The sequence below is a fragment of the Astatotilapia calliptera genome, chromosome 4 (genome assembly GCF_964374335.1).
Source record: "Astatotilapia calliptera chromosome 4, fAstCal68.1, whole genome shotgun sequence".
Taxonomy (NCBI): Eukaryota; Metazoa; Chordata; class Actinopteri; order Cichliformes; family Cichlidae; genus Astatotilapia; species Astatotilapia calliptera.
In genome coordinates this window covers 13689478-13706794 of record NC_137425.1, presented here as the reverse complement: position 1 = coordinate 13706794, position 17317 = coordinate 13689478, and the positions used below count along the sequence as shown (strand labels likewise).

Here is a 17317-nt window from a genome sequence, read left to right as displayed (position 1 = left end):
GAATAGTAAGTAATACACCTTTTAGCATGAAGATAACCCAAAGCTAACGGCTAAAACATTGCTGAATTGGGTTTGGAATAACTGTCTGGCTAAGTTGAGCGAAAGCTTAGACTTTAAAATGAGAGAGCATTGAAAAAAAGAAAAAGACTTGTAAATAGTTTATGTACTGAATTATTTTTTGAACAAGGAAGTTCACTGTAGTCCAAAGATAAATATGATTTAAAAATCTCTTCATCGTCACCAGTGCGAATTGGAGTCACTGCTGTGTTTAACCTTCAAAGCCCTGATGTTCTCCCTCTTCTTTTATTCCCTTTTTGTTCCGCAGGTTTACGAGGGCTAATAAATCTGGGCAACACGTGCTTCATGAACTGCATCGTTCAGGCTCTGACACACACACCACTGCTACGAGACTTCTTTCTCTCCGACAGACACAAGTGCGAGATGCAATCAAACTCCTGTCTGGTGTGTGAGATGTCGCAGCTCTTTCAGGAGGTACGACGCACAGTCGACATGTGCAAACTTGTTAGATAGGTTTGGTAAATGGCACAAAGAAAATGGGTTTGTGAATGTTTAGTTTTTTATCATCTTTTTTTTTTGTGTACACAGCTATAATTTTAGAGATTTTTAACAACCATGCAATACAGAATGTTTTCTCTGCCATAAAAGGCTGAGTCACTCTTGTGCTCTTTTGTCAAGTCCAAAGAGGGAGGCAGAGACAAGGGAAGAAATGCTGCCTGAAAGGAATGTAGAGTGCAACATACAATGCAGTAATTATACACCTTTATTGAATCTGCTCAGCCAGATTTAAATTACGTAGCCCTTAAAAAGTCTTAACTGTTTATTCTTCATGCAACAGAAAATAGGCATTTTACATCTAATAAACTCAACCCAGAGTCTTACGTAATGACTGCCTGCTCTGCTCCCACACTGTCTCACTTCCTTCTTACATCCTCTCATTTGCAGTGTATATGGGCACACAGTTGGCAAGTGGTGTTATAATATATAACGAGTTGAATCATCAGCCCCCCACCTCCGCAACACACACAGACATGTCTGTCCTGTCTCAGTTAGCTGAACTGTTCAGTTGTATTTCACATGAAGTGTCTTTGAGGCATACAATTCAGGATTTTACATTTAAACAGTCCCGGGCACGTGAGCAGTCTTTTTTTTTTTTTTTTTTTTTTTTTTGTGCCTAAGCCTTGTTTCATAGGTTACATCCAGCTCCCCTCTGTATCTTCATCAAAAGTCATCTTGTGGCTCTGTAGGCACCTGCGTGATCTCAGGCAGCTTTTTTGGATTGAAAAGGGGAGGTGTGGCCTGCTTTGATCAGCGACTCTCTCCTCTTCCTCTCCCCTATTCTTGTCTTCGTGTTGTCGCGTAATTCGTTTGTCAGCCACCTTCAGACTGCCGAAAAGGAGAAGAGTCTGTAAGATTCAAAAAGAGACGTCAGCTCAGCATTTTTTTTTCTTTCACCGCTCAATCAGACTTCAGAGAAAACTGAGGAGTATAAAGCGACGTGCGCGCATTATCCGCACGTCGAGATGTGAGATCCTCTGGCATTAATGAGGTCTTGTTGGAACTTCGTTGCACTGTTTTTGCACCCTGCCGGTACTTGCCTTGTCACTTGCTTGTCCATCCTGACCTGCCCTGAATTCTCAGTCCAATTTCAACAGCAAGCCAGAGATCTCCAGCACATAACAGATGGATATTTTTGCTGCACACTCTCCCTGTTTTTCCCCCACCCATCTGCTTTGACTTGCCTCTGTTGTGTCTTACACTTTCCCTCTCTGTGGATTTGCTGTCATCAGAGCTGGTTCTGTTTTGTAACTTTTGTTAGAATTCATTTATATCTGGCAAGACCTGTTGAATGAAGTGCTTACAAAAGAGCCAAAAGAGACTGGAATGAAGTGGATAAAATAACACACCTAGTAACACCTGGAAAAATAGGCTAACCACCTTTCTTCTTCACCCTCACCCACCTGTCCCATCTTTCATCCCTTCTCCCAGTTCTACTCGGGCCACCGTTCGCCCCACATTCCATTCCGGCTGCTGCACCTGGTGTGGACTCATGCACGCCACCTCGCAGGCTACGAGCAGCAAGATGCCCATGAGTTCCTCATTGCAGCATTGGATGTACTGCATAGGCACTGCAAAGGAGACACTATCAGTAAGTCGTCCTTAAACACAATTAGTTTAATGGGTTTATTTATTTATTGAGTTTGTGGCCCATAAATACTTTAGTTTGAAATTCCAGTTCGACTTAAGTGAGTAAACGCAGGTAAAAACAGTGTCGGCTGAGATTGAGGGGAGTGTTAGGAGACAGAGCCACCTACTGTCTCTGATCTGGCATATCGAATTATACCTAAAATCTACCGACAGACAACAGTGCCTTACTTCACTGGAAACATACTGAAGGAGACTTACAATGTACCAACGGGACAGCAAGCAAGTAGTGTAAGGAATGTCAATAGGCCCTGCTGCAGTGCAATGACAGGTTGACTCAGTCATAGCCACAACGGAAAGGCTTACCCTGATTGGCTAGAGAGAATAAAGAGCTGTGAAGTGGGAGTGAGGCACTGTGAAGCTTTTAAATGTGCTAAAGAGGTGGGCAGTGTGCAGTCATGTGTGTTCATATTGTCTCCTCTCTCTGGTCAACAGACGACAATGGCAAGAAAGCCAACAATCCAAACCACTGTAACTGCATCATTGACCAAATCTTCACCGGGGGCCTGCAATCAGATGTTACCTGTCAAGTTTGCCAGTAAGTGTGTGTGTGTGTGTGTGTGTGTGTGTGTGTGTGTGTGTGTGTGTGTGTATGTGTGTGTGTGTGTGGGGGGGGGGGGGGGGGGTGTCAGATAAAACCCCCGTCATGATGCAATGGAAAGGGACTGCTGAAAGACAATCCCACTCGAGATGTTCACTAAGCATTCATGTTGAAGCAGCATCACGCCTTCTGTCTTTTTTTCCCTCCAACATTTACTCATTCATGCATCCTCCACATATTCCTGTCATCTTCAAGTAGTGGGGGAACCATTGGTTTTTGCGCTCTTATTCAAAGACCCAGTCCCTGCAGAGCTGCTTTAATGGAGGTTGTCTAGACAGCAGCGCAACCCAAGCATTGCCTGCTTCCCCCTAGAGCTGTCCTGTCACATTAACACTAGCACGCTGCACTGAACTGGAAAGCACCTCACCCAGACTTGCAGGCAAGCCCAGCCCAGCTTACTGTGACATTACCTGCCTCCACTGTGAAAGTAGAGACTGCTGATGCAGAGCTGCTCATGACAGTGCATCACCGTGGCAGTAAATCACGCCCCTTCATAATCATTAAAATCACTTTTTGAATATAATGGGTAAGCTCTTAAGCAATAAAATGCATCAGCAAAGGCTTTCAAACTAAAGTAGTGCCATACTGGTGTCAAATTACTGCAGAGCTGATCTCCTATTGCCATAAATGCATGTCTGCTTGCCTTGCTAGCCACCCACTGGTTGCTCTGGGTATTGCAAAACCATGACTCATCTAACCAACATTGATAATGTTTGGCAGCCCACCCCTGTGCATATATATTTATGTATACTCTACACATTTTGCACTTGAGGCCTCTGTTTTGCCTGGGCTGCAGTCCATCACGCTTATTGGGCTGTAATAATACAAATTCTTTACGCAAAGCCATTTTCTTTGACGTAACACATCATTGAATTGCAGATGAACCCGGAACAACTGTGTAGACATTATTCACATGCGCACATTCAGTCTTCCATCAGCCTTAAACAAAGACATGATCAGAATCTCAAGGGGGCTGTGGGAGTTTAATCTTACTCGTTACCATCTATGTCATCATCCTGCCAAGTGACGCCAAACTACACAAAGCCACACACTAATAGTTAAACATTATAATTGAACTCCCTTCTTCTTCTTCTTTTTTCCCCTGTAGTGGGGTTTCCACAACGATAGACCCTTTCTGGGACATCAGTCTGGACCTTCCTGGCTCTTCCACGCCTTTTTGGCCCCTCAGCCCTGGAGGGGATGGAAGCACAGTTAATGGCGAAAGTCACCTGTCAGGATCCACCACGCTCACAGACTGCTTGCGCAGGTATATATTCATTCATTCATACATAAGGTTCAGTCCAGGTTCCCCAGGAGTGCTTTCTTTTGCTTTGTGTTTTTTAATGCAACACTTTAACATTTTGAAAAACTGTTTAAAGCCACTGAAAAAAAGGCCTGCTGGAAAACTCCATATAAGGTGCAGATACTCCCTGTTTATGTCTAGACATGGAAAACTGATATTATGGATTATAGTGGCAGCGGCAGGGCCAACTGGCAGCATGGTGCTGGAATTAGTTATACTGTCACCTGCTGATTTTGCAGGCATTTTGCATTTTAAGTGTTTTTTGACATTTTTATGTAAATAAAGGTTTGTTTGTTTTGTGTTTTGTTTTTTAATAAATGTTTCTGTGGGCATTTTTTCTCTTTTGGAGAGTCAAAGAAGAACATTTTTTCTTGATTTTAAAAATACTTGTGGATGTGTCAGTGAGTGTGATGTAAAATACATAAACAAAAAGCAAAAGCAAACCAAAACCCTTCTCAGGTTGGATGCTACATGTTTATCGGGCTCCTAGTAGGCATATTAATCTGCGCTGATTTAAAAGGAAATAAGCTTTTATCAGTCCACCTGCATCTTTTCAGGAGCAGTCAGACATTCACCCCACCCCTGCACATGTACAGGGGGTCACATATAGTTTCTATTCAGGCACAACAGCCGTGTTATCCTTGAATCTCATCTTCTCCCATCACCAGGTTGACCAGGGAGTGTGACCTCTCATATCTCCTCTACTGCCTCTTCATTTTTTCAATTTGTTTTCCTCTTCTCCTTATCTTATTTCATTCTTTTCCCGTTTGCCCTCACTCTCTACCACTCACATTTGTCTCATCCTCCCCCTCTCTTTTTCTCACCTCCTCTCCTGCTGACTTTTTTTTTTTTACTGCAGCTTCTCACACATCTCTAGTTGCTGCAGCAAGTCTCTTAAAGCTACAGAACTGGTTGATGTTATTGCCATGGTGATAAAGGCGTTGACGACACCACATGGGCTTTTGCGTTAGGCAAACTGACATGCGTATGTGCTGCAGCAAAACCCTGCAAGCAGGCATATTATACAGACCTTCATGTTCTTCCACTGATACGGAGAACAGCTTACTGCGCTCCACATTCAGAGGACATCTAACACAACCAGAAACACTCCACGCAGAAATCTTTCTTCCTGCTTCTCGCGTTTCATGCCTCCGTTCCATATCCATTTTCTGGCTGCACGTTTTAACACGTCATCTCTCCCCTCTCTCTTTATTGCATTCTTCACTCTGCAGGTTTACGCGACCTGAGCATCTAGGAAGCAGTGCCAAAATAAAATGTGGTGGTTGCCATAGTTACCAGGAGTCCACCAAACAGCTGACAATGAAGAAGCTTCCCATCGTAGCATGTTTCCATCTCAAAGTGAGTCACCCATGCGCTGCCAATTATCACTCGTTACATTGTCTGTCACTGTCTGACAGTTTGATTATTTAAGGCTAATCTGAGGATCTAACATTCGCACGTCTAATTTTGTCACCACTCCGAAATAGTTAAAAGAGCTGTGTGACTTAAAAGGAAAGTTCACCCTTAAAATCAAATGTGTGCATGTGTTGATGAGATTCCTGCATGCTTTTATATGTAATTGAGCTAATAAGTATTTCCTTATAATGCTAAGGTCTCATCCCCTAAAAACTTGAGCAGCAATTTGAGCAGTTTTATGTAGGAACTACTTTTCTTTCCATCGTGCTACCCATTTTTTTTTTTTTTTAGCTTTTTTGCTGCACGGAGGAGAATCTTGAACCTGCCCTCGCTCGTGACAGGATGTAAACATTAATGCCAAGCTATAAGGTTGACTAGCTCTGTGTTTCCTTTAGTTAGAGACTGCACTGCAGGCCAGAGGAAAACAAATGCATTTGATCTTGACGTGAACTTTCCCTCCTTTCCGCCTTCATGCCAATGCATTCTGCTGTTCAATTATCTGTACTTGTTCTATATTGCAGTGGCATTAATATATGATTCATTTTGCTCTGTGTGTATGCAGCCTTTCATCTGATGTCAGCAAGGTTCACATTATGCAGTGCCTTAGCTGGCTGGTACATGTGCGTAGGTGTGTTCATAATTCAATTTAGCTGTTGTTGCCTCCTACAGTGTTGCACCTTTGTGCAGTGTCCCAGGACATTTATGATTTTTAATGACTCATATGGTGCTCCATTATCTTCATGTTTTATTTATTGCAATACTGGAGACCTATAATGTATTTGTAGGCTGCAGTAATGTTGTCTTAGATGGATATCAGCCTCACTTGTTATCTCATTACAAATATGGAAATGTTTGACAGCCAGGGTGGAAAACATACATTTCACTCATGTTTTTTTTTTTGTTTTGTTTTGTTTTTTTGTAAAAATGATGCCTGTTAATTCTAAACATATAGTATTGGTTTCCCCACCCCCCGCCTCTCTCTCTTGCCACTTCTCCTTTTCCCGTCTCCCTTCTCATCAACCCTCTCTGGCCCTCTCCAGCGGTTTGAGCACTCTGCTAAACTACGGAGGAAGATCACCACGTATGTTTCCTTCCCCCTAGAGCTGGACATGACACCCTTCATGGCGTCCAGGTTAGATGATCGCTGAAGTCTACATGTTTCATTTCTACTACTAATGAGGCCCTCAGCTTTTCTTTTCATATATATTATAGTAAATATTTGGCAGCTAAGATCCAAATGGGGAAAAAATACTTTTCCTCGTATAGCCTTCACCTTCCCAATTCATTTATTACATTTCATGACATGCTTTGTGTAAATGCTCCCTAGTAATATACACTGTCACTAGAGCATGCAGCAGCAGTCTTGCCCCACCCCTGAATGTTGCATCCATTCAGCTCCGCTCATAGACTGAAACATCATTAGTGTTACAGGCAGAGAACCAACGTGCTTTCATTGATTGTAGTATTCTGCCACCTAGTGGATTTTTGAGGAAGTTTATACTTGCCTCAAACATTAACTGTCTTCTTTGTCTTTTACAGTAAAGAGAGCAGAATGAACGGGCAGTATCAACAGTCGGTTGATGTATTAAACAATGACAATAAGTGAGTACCTTGCATTAGCAAAATTCACGAAATATCACTAAATTATCAGCATTTGTTGCTGTATGACATCAAAGACTCTTACACAGTAGCACATGCTAATGACCCAAACCATCCGGCTGTGACTTCCCCTAATTAAATCAATTTGAAGCCTATTAAAAGCTGCTTAGTTTTCTTCATCCATTGCAGCTACAACTGCTTTAATTTTCCAGGACATTTATTGGGAAGATACTGTGTCGTTTGTGAAAATGTTTTTTCCTTAATATCTCTATAGTGTGAAAAATGACCTTAAAGTTTAATGGTACTGGGTTTTGAACCGAACGAGCTCATTTACTGGTGGGATGATGGGATATTCTTGCATTAAAAACTCAGTTTTTCCATTTCTTTTCTTTTTTCTTTTTAGGTATTCCTTGTTTGCTGTGGTCAACCACCAAGGCACATTAGAGAGTGGCCACTACACCAGCTTTATCCGCCAGCACAAGGATCAGTGGTTCAAATGTGATGATGCCATAATCACCAAGGCTAGCATTAAGGATGTACTCGATAGTGAAGGGTAAAAGTCAAAACACAACATTAGTGGTACACAGTCTGATACAGTGTGATACTGTAATTCATTTTGTTTTCTCTTTTCTTTCTAGGTATCTCTTATTCTACCATAAACAGTTCCTTGAGTATGAGTAGTCTTTGTGACCAATGACCATGAAGAACCACTTGCTTTTAAATGAGGCAGTCATGTGACTGGCGACAGGATGAAACACACAAAGCTACCTGAAACTTTCTGACTACCAGTCTGCTCCTCCAGTTCTTGAGGATGAAAACAAACAAACAAACAAAAAGAGATGTGTAAAATTACACATACTTTCAAAAGAAAACAAAACAAGCACTGAGCTACTTCTTGGCATCTACTTGACAAAACTGAATAAAGAGGAGGAGGAGGAGGAAGGGTCAGGCACCGCCAGTTCCAGGCTTGGGCAGAGGGAAGAGGCTCCACACCCCGTCGCTCTCTCTCCCTTCCCCTTCCTGCTGCAGGGGCAGAGTCTGAGCGTGACCGACTGTCACGCCGATTGGTCATATCTGGATTTTTTTTTCTCTCACAGTATTCTGACCCCACACCCCACCCTCTGTCCCTCTCCACCTCCCACACACTCTCCATCTCTCTCCCATGGTGCTCTCATTTCAGCTGACCAAGCATTTAACTTAGTGATGATGGAGGACAGTATGTTGTCATATGCATAAAGGACTGAATGCAAAAAAAAAAAAAAAAAAAAAGGACAAAAAAGGAAATATATAAATCAGCGTATTATGAACTTTGCAAGAACATTTTTAAACTTATGGTTATGATTCTTATCATTTGTGAATTTAGTTATGAAATACTGTATGAATCTAGTATACATCTATTTTTTATGGGCAAAGAAATAATGGGAGAGCTTGGAGACGCTGCCTTTGCCAGTAGCTGGGGAAGCGCTGCCATGGAAACTAAACAGATTTGGACCTGTGTGTTCTCATGTTTCATTATTTACTGTGTTGATTGTTTCATTTTTGTTTTTTAAAGTCTGGCTGAGGGCAGGGAATATCTTATTTTTTTAGCGACTCGTTGAATTTTTGTTTACTTGTTTTCTTTTCAGTGTCTTTAATTTTTTTTTAATTGTTATTTTCAGTACATTCATATGTTTCTTGCTGTCCTGGTACTGGAAATTTCTTTTTTTGTTTTGACGTATTATACTTTCATTCTTGTGGAATTGTTGGTATAATGATGGTGATGACTAATTGGCTCACCTTTTGCTGTTTAGAAAGTGTGTATGTTGAATGTGAGCTTTGGGTTTTTGTACTGTATGACAAGAAGATTCAATACACAAAACTACAGATCAGGTCCTGTAATATGTGAGGCTGATGTGTTCTCTTCGAGTTGAACACCTTGAATGTTTCTGTGCAAAGGAAAAAAAGAAGCCCTGTTAACAGCACTGCATGCGATTGGGCTCTCATGGTCTTATATGTGAAAAATTGCCCTTAGTAATGGCTCGAGGCTTGTTGCCCGTCATGATTTGTTTCTTCTGTACTTTTGGGTGAGAAGGCTGTTTGAGATTTCTAGTGGATTAAACACATTGCACATATATGGGCCCTGTGCGACCGCAGTCTGGCTCTGCATCCATCAGTATTAATCTTCTCCATGGCAACTGTGGATGGTGTAAACCAGTTTGGCTTACAGTATGTCTTGCCTCTGCAAACCTAGTGTTCTATTAAATTGTTTGTCAACTCAGACTTTAGGTAACACACATATGTGTCAGGGTTTTGTGGTCACTGATTGTGTGTATTAAAAAAAAATTGACGGATTGAAACTTGTATTTAAAAAAAAAAAAAAAGAAAAGAAAAGAAAAGGGGGGAAAAAAGAGGACCAGGGCCCTAACCAATCACAAAGTAATGCCACATAAAGAAGAAAAAAAGGAACCCCTGTTTGTTTAGCTGCTCTATTGAAAACCAACATGCATATCCTTTGGTCTCCTGCGTAACCTCAGCTCGTAGACAGTGAGGAATTTCTGAAGGGTGAAATTGAAGACTTCTGAAATGGTCACACTGTGGTTTTGTTCTGTGGTGGAGCAGTTGAGACCGCCCAAAGGACATTCAGGGACACAGCTGAAACGAAAAGGAAGAGGAGAGCTTCATTCGTTTCAGTGATTAAACTCAGAACAAAACTGGAATATGGATATGCTGTCTGTCTCATTTCTTTCTTTTTGTTTTTGTTTGCACATTAAAATATATTTTCAGAAGTGAAGCGCTGCCGTGCATGTACTGTTATAGAAGAACAAGGACAGAAACAAAAGTGGAGTCTCACTTTGTCAAAACTTAGACTGAACGCTGAAACACAGCTGATAGCTGATAATCACATGCCTAACTGATCAGATGTAGGCATGTGATTATGGCTCCACCTTGTGGTCACATTTAAAACCGCAACACAAAAAAAGAACAAGCCTGGTCATGGGCATTTAACCACATCCTGCACTAAAACAGCACATAAGATGAGGTTGTATCCCTTCACTACTTTACATTACTTCATTATTTATGACATAAGTGAAACTTGTCTCGTATTTATGATTTGCTAAGACAGTTATTTTGTGTTAATTTGTGTTAAGCGACTATAACTTCCGCCTAATTAAAACAGTTTAAAGTAAATTGGATTTTAATTTAACATTTTGTATCCTTAGAAAATTGGTTGAGAATTAAATGAGTGCACAAATCCCTCATCTCCATAAACACACATTAGGAAATAAGCCGTAGCCACCTTGTAACAATATTGAAACACAAGTCAGCGAGGTAGCGTATTAATAAAAATAAAGTCCGGTTATTACAACACCAAACGTGCTTAATTTTAGTGGGTATTGAGACCACTCACACATGCTTTGTGCAGTGTACTATAGTGGACTGAGCCAATGTGAGGTTCATGAGGGGGAGTTCAACTTTCAAAATAAATTATCTTCCAGTCTACATTTAAACTAATAGCTTTCATTGGGTTTAATAATATTTAACATGAAATAGTTATAATTTAAAGTGATAGCTTGATGATTGCAATGAGCGGTGCTATACCCCTTTAATTTCCACCCATGATTGCACTGACATGACCACATGTCAGTGCATGTCAGTGCAATGGACCCTCTCCCTCTCCAGGGAGGGAGAGGGTCCAATCAAATTTCCCCTTTAGCCACACCTCTGGATACCTTTGATATCTAAGTCCCAAACTCTTCATAAACAACCTCTGTGTTTACCTGCTCATTCATGCTGTGACAAAGGTCAGTTTTAAAAGACTGCACCAAATGATTTTTGAACATATTCTTTATTTAGTTTCAACACAACTATACACAATCTCATCTCATCTCATTAGATAACTATTTCACTTTAATTTAACTAAACAGGAGCTGGGAGAACATATATATCCCAAAATACAGGAATGGTAACATTCACAAAACAAAGAAAAGTGAAATAAAACACCAATAGAACAGGCAATGTAACCAATTCAGATATTTTAAAGGAAAAAATGGATTTTAAGAAATCAGCATTAATAAACAGCAGTAACACAGCTCTCCCTTGATATCTGCTACCATGATACTTAATGCAAGGTGTTTATTTTGCTCACACATACTAATACAGACTATAAGCTTTCACATGTATATCTGATGTGTTTGGTTTCATAGCTCAGAGATGGTGAGTTTTTTTCTTCTTCTTCAGTCTTCTGAGCAACATCTAGTCATAATGTATTCCTGGAGTCATCTCTCTAGTATTGTCCTGCTATAAATGTTTCTATGCAACCAATACCAACTGGTCACTGTTGCTATAGAAATATAGGACACTAGAGGTGCTCCATGTCTTTCAATGCTAATAAGAAGTTACAATCCTGTTAACATATGCAGCAATAGTGCAGAGAGAGTGCCAGGCTGGATATGGAATTTGGTTAGTTATGGATGGGGTGTGATTAAGTGTGTGTGTGTGTGCACTTCTGCATATCATGTAAACACTCACACAAAGAAGTACATATTGAACTCGGCATGCTTAAGGCAGTAGTAACACGTATTTTACCTCTTGTTTGCTAGAGAGTGCTAGCTGACATGTTCACATCAACACATGGGCAGTCACGATTCTTCATGAATTAATTAAAATCTATCAGTAGCTTTGATGCTTTTGAAGAAACCTCCACATCTAATATAAATGTTTCATAAACACAAAGATAGTAATCCGACTATAGGAACAGAGAGGTCACGGGCTGCCAGAAGGAACTGTGGACTCCTGGAGCAGCACAGTGACGATTTAAAAAGGAACACCACAGCCTCTTTAGGATAAGTGTCCTAGCCCTTCACAAATTCACAACACGCAGACACAAAGTGTTAGAAACCACACTCAAAATGTAGCCCCAAGACGCCACGGGGGACGATGGGTCAGAGTCAAAGGATACAAAGTGTTAACTAATAATATGTGATGTGGAAGCTCAGCCTCCAGATACAGGAACTGATTTAAGATATAGATCAAGTCATCTGTACCCTTTGATGCGCACTGCAGTTCCTGGGAAACCGGTGGACAGAAAAAATTGCAGTAAAATAACTATAAATAAGAAATTATCTTAACAGGTTTCAGGTTTGGAAAAAACATAATAAAAAGACTCTGGATTCATTCTTGATCATTTAGAAACAGCTCCCCCAAATTTAAGCTAATTGGTAATTATTACTTTGCAAACAATGACAGCAAGATTATTATATGGTAGATGTCGTTAAATAATAAGCAGTGTTGTGAAAAATCCAGTAAAACAGGAAGGTAACATTGCTCTATTTAATACCACCATGGTACTACAACCCTACGAAATGTCTATACATCTTAGCAGCACTTTGGTTAGAGGCTTGCTTGATAAACTGTCAAGCCAGTACCCTTTAATGGGACCTAAATTATATATGTACATAGTGTAATGCAGGGAAAAAGTGACACAGGACTAAATATTTGGTGGCCTACTGAACATTCATATTTACATGAGATACATTTGTCTTCCAAGGAAAATCACTCACAAAAATTAAGAAAAAAGTAGCTATTTACAGAACATAACGACACACAACAGCAGTGACATTCGTTATGTTCTACAGCTGTTTTGTACAAGACAGGATTGAGAGATTCATATATTTATATACATTTTCTGACTTTCTTTAAATACAGTTTCTATTTTGTTTACTGTCAAAATACTTCCCGAAAAGAAGCAAATAATCTGCAGTTACACAATATCTTGAGCACACTGTTCTCTTGTTATTTTCAGCCAATACAAAAATGTGTAAACTTGGCACAGCCTCTCTGCTATAAACTCTGTACATAGTGCTGGGTCTCTACTACACTGGTTAATTGGGCACATTTGCAATTGGGTGTTGACGTCTGTTTAGTTACTTCAGAGTTAATACACTCGGGACTGAGGAGATTAAATTTGCATTTCATCCACAGCCTAAAGACAGCATTTATGAATTTGTGTTATTATGTTATAATAGATTTGCTTAGAACCTGATAATACATCAAGAGGGACACTGCAGTTTGGCATGCCTTTGATTTTTCCTCTGTGTTGGTTTTTAATAAGTTTAATATTTAATAATGTTCTTCCTGATGAAACCTTAGAGAGATTGGTAACTGATGACTGTTTCTGAGAGTGTGTACATGAGTCCAATCAGCCGCCCCTCAGATGCTTGTCTGCAGGTCCCCATTGAGGAGAGTACTCTGGGTCTCCGTCGGGTCATTCATCATGCGAGATTTGTCCTGTCGGCTATCACTTCGATCAACCTCGTCCAGCCCTCCCACATTTTTAAGACACAGGACATTTTGGAAACTCTTCTTGAAGTTCTCTGATAAGAAGGCATAAAGGATGGGGTTAGCACAGCTGTTGGCATATCCTAGAACCACCACGAATGCAAAGGTACTTCTCAGAATCGGGGTGGTGCTGATGGTGCCCGTCACTGATGTGACGTTGAAAACGTAGAAAGGCAGCCAGCAGAAAACAAACACTGCCACCACGATGGACACCATCCGGGTGACTTTCCTCTCTGAGCGCTTCCTCTTGGAGGAGCCCACACGGATGCCCGAGGACTTCACCTTGATGATGATGCACAGGTAGCAAAGGCAGATGACCATGAGGGGCAGGAAGAAGCCTAGAATGAATGTGTAGAACATGAATGCTGTGTAGTAAGCCTCTTGAGGTTCAGGCCATACGATGGTGCAGAAGCAGCCATCATGCTTTGTAATTACACCACTGTAAATAACAATTGGCAGGTTAACCATCAGCGACACCCCCCACACTGCCAGATTGATAGTCTTGGCCATGCGTGGCTTCCTCCACTTTGTGGATTTAATGGGATGCACCACAGCCAAGTAGCGGTCAATACTCATGACCATCAGGCAGAAGATAGAAGTGAACTGGTTGAGGGAGTCGACGGTCATCACAACCCTGCATAGCACAGGCCCAAAAGGCCAGTGGACCAGGGCCAACTGGATGGCAATGAACGGCAGGCCAAGCATGAAGAGCACGTCAGCCACCGCCAAGTTGAGGATGTAGATGTTAGTAACTGTCTTCATCTTGGCGTAGCGCAGAATGACATAGATGACGAGAGCGTTTCCACACAGCCCCATAGCACAAACCAGAAAGTACATGCAGGTGATGACCACCGTGCTGGTTCTGTTGAAGCTGTGGTCTGTGTAGTTCCCGTGGGGGATGGACTCATTGTCCTGCATGAAGCTGTCGTACATGAGGTGCTCCGACAGGTTCGGAGGGGATGACGGGAAGATCCACGAGTCCATGACACCTCAGTCTCTCTGTGTCGCACTGATTATGACATCCCACCTGGACACAAGCACAAGAGAAGCTATGTTGCGGACAGATGATATGAGTGGCTATTATATGGCAGAAAACTGTCCACATGCGAGCACACGCTGTAGCAATAAGAAAATTTGTATTTTTTCCACACGTATGGCCAGCAGTTTATATAGGGAATCTAATAGTCTACACCGTGATTATCTATATCTCTGTTGAGAACAGACCTGAATAACAGCATGTCTTAGGAGGAATATCTTCTCATACAGAAGCTTAGATGCTGCTTTCTACCTGAGGTTAGACCTTTGCGCGTTTATTCGGTCAGGCTTACTGCTACCGAGGGAAATCACTCCACACCCCCTAAAGCCATGAGCTCTCCCGGGGGAAATTCTTTCATTTCACACGCTGCAAAACGATCAGCTGTGACAAGCCACCTTGGATTGGTTGTTGACACATTTCCCCCCCACCCCCCAATTTATTAGGGGGAAAGCATGGATGTAAATTTATCTCAGCTTAAGTAATTGAATGGGGGGAATCACGGCACTGCCAATAGCCTTGTTGCAGTGAGACTGAAGTGCTTTTCACTGCCAGTACACAGGAGGCAAACGTGGTCTGACAACTTAGTTTGAAGCCAAAAAGATAAGAGGTTTTATTATGCCAGTGCATCATTTTCTCCATAGCAGCAGGAAAGGTTGGACTCTGCCTGCAGTCTTGTATTTTGGTAAACAGCCGACCACATGTTACTGTTGTTCGGGTGCTTACACTGTTGTATTACCTATCACTTGGAAACTGGAAAAAGCACATTCCCATCGCAAAGAATAAACAAGATTAGTGATTAGTTCTATAGAGGCAGAGCACAGACACGATTAACATGGTGCCCAAAGCATTTGTGTAGATGAAAAATGAATCACCACCTAAACACTGCAGGTGTCTGGTATATTGTGGAAAAAATGCTGTGTTTGAGGTACTGTGCAAACTGAGCAACAGGTATTCTCTATCTCTCCCTATAAAAATATACAGCCAAGAGCCAGCACAGGAAGAAAAGAGTCAGGAATGCAGTTTGCTTCCAGCAAAGATGGTAAAAAGAGTATTTTGTAGCTAAAAGCCTTCAGGAACCTGTTTTTGTTTTTTTTAGCAGAAGACAAGACAATGACACAAATCTGGTTCAGAAAAGACAAACTGAAAGAGTGAGGTTAAGTCATTCATTAACAATATTAGGAAACTCTGTATACAAACAGGATAGGATATTGTTTGGTTATGTGTGTTGTGAAATTGCGCCTGTGTAAACAGTTAACAAAATTACCACAGCCCACGGAAAACGGGCGAGACATTTCTTTGGCTCAAGCACATTCAATTTCCCGTTTTTAATTCATTAATCCGTAAATCTGACTTCTCCTTTATTTTCGTACATTTTTTAACACATCCCTATCAGTTGCTCTTGGAAGTTATTATCTTACCTGTAACTGGGCTTTTTTTTTTCAGCATTCACAGAACACACCGCTTCTGTGTGGGTTCAAGTGTTTTAAGTGTCCACGGCAGGTTCATCTTTAAATATTCCCCAAGTTTGTCTCATGGGCGAGATGGAAAACCACTGCGTGATGCAAAATTTCGTTTTGCATTAAATCCGTACTGTATTGTGTGTTACGCAGCAAGAGAAAAGGAGACGGATGCCCTCGTGGTGTGGCGCGCGCAGTAACTGTCTCCGGCAGGCGGTCGCGGGGATGTTTAAGCAGTGCCGGGGAGGTGCTGAAGAGACTCACCTCTGAACGAAGAGGGACCGTCTACAATGATGCAGATAGCCAATCCCACATAAAATGGAGCTGATCTGCATGAAGCATGCTATAATTTAACGACTCTGGTGGCGAACGCCCTGCGCCACTGTGGATAGGATAGTTCTGGGATGTGACAATAAAGTTGACACCAAGACTTAAAGGAGGTCAGTTCATACCAGCTTATCATCCAGTTATCATTTGACTTTAACATTTTGGTTACAGGATCGAGGCACGAGTTCTTTTTCATGAAAAAGGTTATTTACTTATTTACTAAAGTTTATTTACCCGATCTACATTTTTTTTTAATTTCAATTTTATGTAATTTCTGGGTCAAAAATATGTCAGAACGCATTTCCTTAAAGTCAGACTAGGATTGGCCAGGAGACGGTCTGTTGTCCCAAATTTTCCCGGAAGCTACAAACTCAGATTTTTGATTGAAAAAAAGGAGCTTACCTTTAGCTGAAACCTTTAACGCATGCGCTTTACACGTGAAAACTCTGTGGTTCGAAACCAGGAGCTAACACAAATGGTACGACACCTGTCCCTCAAGCACAGATAAAAGGACGGGTTGCGTCAGGAAGGGCATCTGCCCTTAAATCTGTGCCAAATCAAACAATACGGATCCATCCGCTGTGGCAGCCCTTGGGAAATTAGAGCTAGCCGAATGAACCTAAACTTTACAGTCTGAGCAATAGGCATAGGCATTGCACAGTGAAAGTCAAACTGTCAAAAAGAAAAGAAAATGGAGTGACTGGAGTGAGACTTGGATGTCATCCACAAAGGAAAATATTACTTTCAGCCAAAAAAAAAAAGTGTCGTGCAAGTTCATGCCCATACTTTACCTTTAGTTCAGCTTTTACCCTTCAGGGGGCAGTAGTGAGCACAGAGCTGCAAAAACAATCAGGTGCTGCCGAAACCTCTAGCACTCATGCAAAGCTAATTTCATCTTGTTTCCTGAATGTGGTAAACACAATACATATCTAGCAGTCTCAACGATGCAGGATGTAGCTGAGGTGGTTGCAGAGTAGTGATGTGATTTCCGGCTCTTTTTAGAGAACCGGCTCTTTCGGCTCGGCTCACTAAAAAGA

The 17317-nt window shown here is 41.4% G+C and overlaps 2 protein-coding genes across 3 annotated transcripts in view; one reads left to right on the top strand and one right to left on the bottom strand.

Annotated features, from left to right (window-relative positions):
- LOC113020721 (ubiquitin carboxyl-terminal hydrolase 22-like) overlaps positions 1 to 9838 on the top strand; it is a 28406-nt gene extending 18568 nt beyond the window's left edge. The window contains exons 5-13 of the mRNA XM_026164921.2: positions 326 to 492; positions 2008 to 2167; positions 2659 to 2761; positions 3933 to 4091; positions 5360 to 5486; positions 6584 to 6675; positions 7083 to 7145; positions 7546 to 7695; positions 7781 to 9838. Of these exons, the coding sequence (XP_026020706.1) occupies positions 326 to 492; positions 2008 to 2167; positions 2659 to 2761; positions 3933 to 4091; positions 5360 to 5486; positions 6584 to 6675; positions 7083 to 7145; positions 7546 to 7695; positions 7781 to 7823 (1064 nt within the window). The 3' untranslated portion in view covers positions 7824 to 9838. The remainder of the gene's footprint in view (positions 1 to 325; positions 493 to 2007; positions 2168 to 2658; positions 2762 to 3932; positions 4092 to 5359; positions 5487 to 6583; positions 6676 to 7082; positions 7146 to 7545; positions 7696 to 7780) is intronic.
- Positions 9427 to 17110, bottom strand: LOC113020717 (somatostatin receptor type 2-like). Of its 2 annotated transcripts, none has more exons than XM_026164919.2 (2): positions 16683 to 17110; positions 9427 to 14487 (listed from the first exon to the last, which is right to left on the bottom strand). In XM_026164919.2, exon 2 carries the CDS (start codon positions 14442 to 14444, stop codon positions 13332 to 13334), a length of 1113 nt encoding a protein of 370 aa, XP_026020704.1. In that variant the 5' UTR covers positions 14445 to 14487; positions 16683 to 17110; the 3' UTR covers positions 9427 to 13331. The 2 variants fall into 2 exon arrangements, with proteins under 2 accessions (XP_026020704.1, XP_026020705.1); XM_026164920.2 differs by lacking the exon at positions 16683 to 17110 and adding an exon at positions 15915 to 16598.
- Positions 17111 to 17317: the final 207 nt, after the last annotated feature.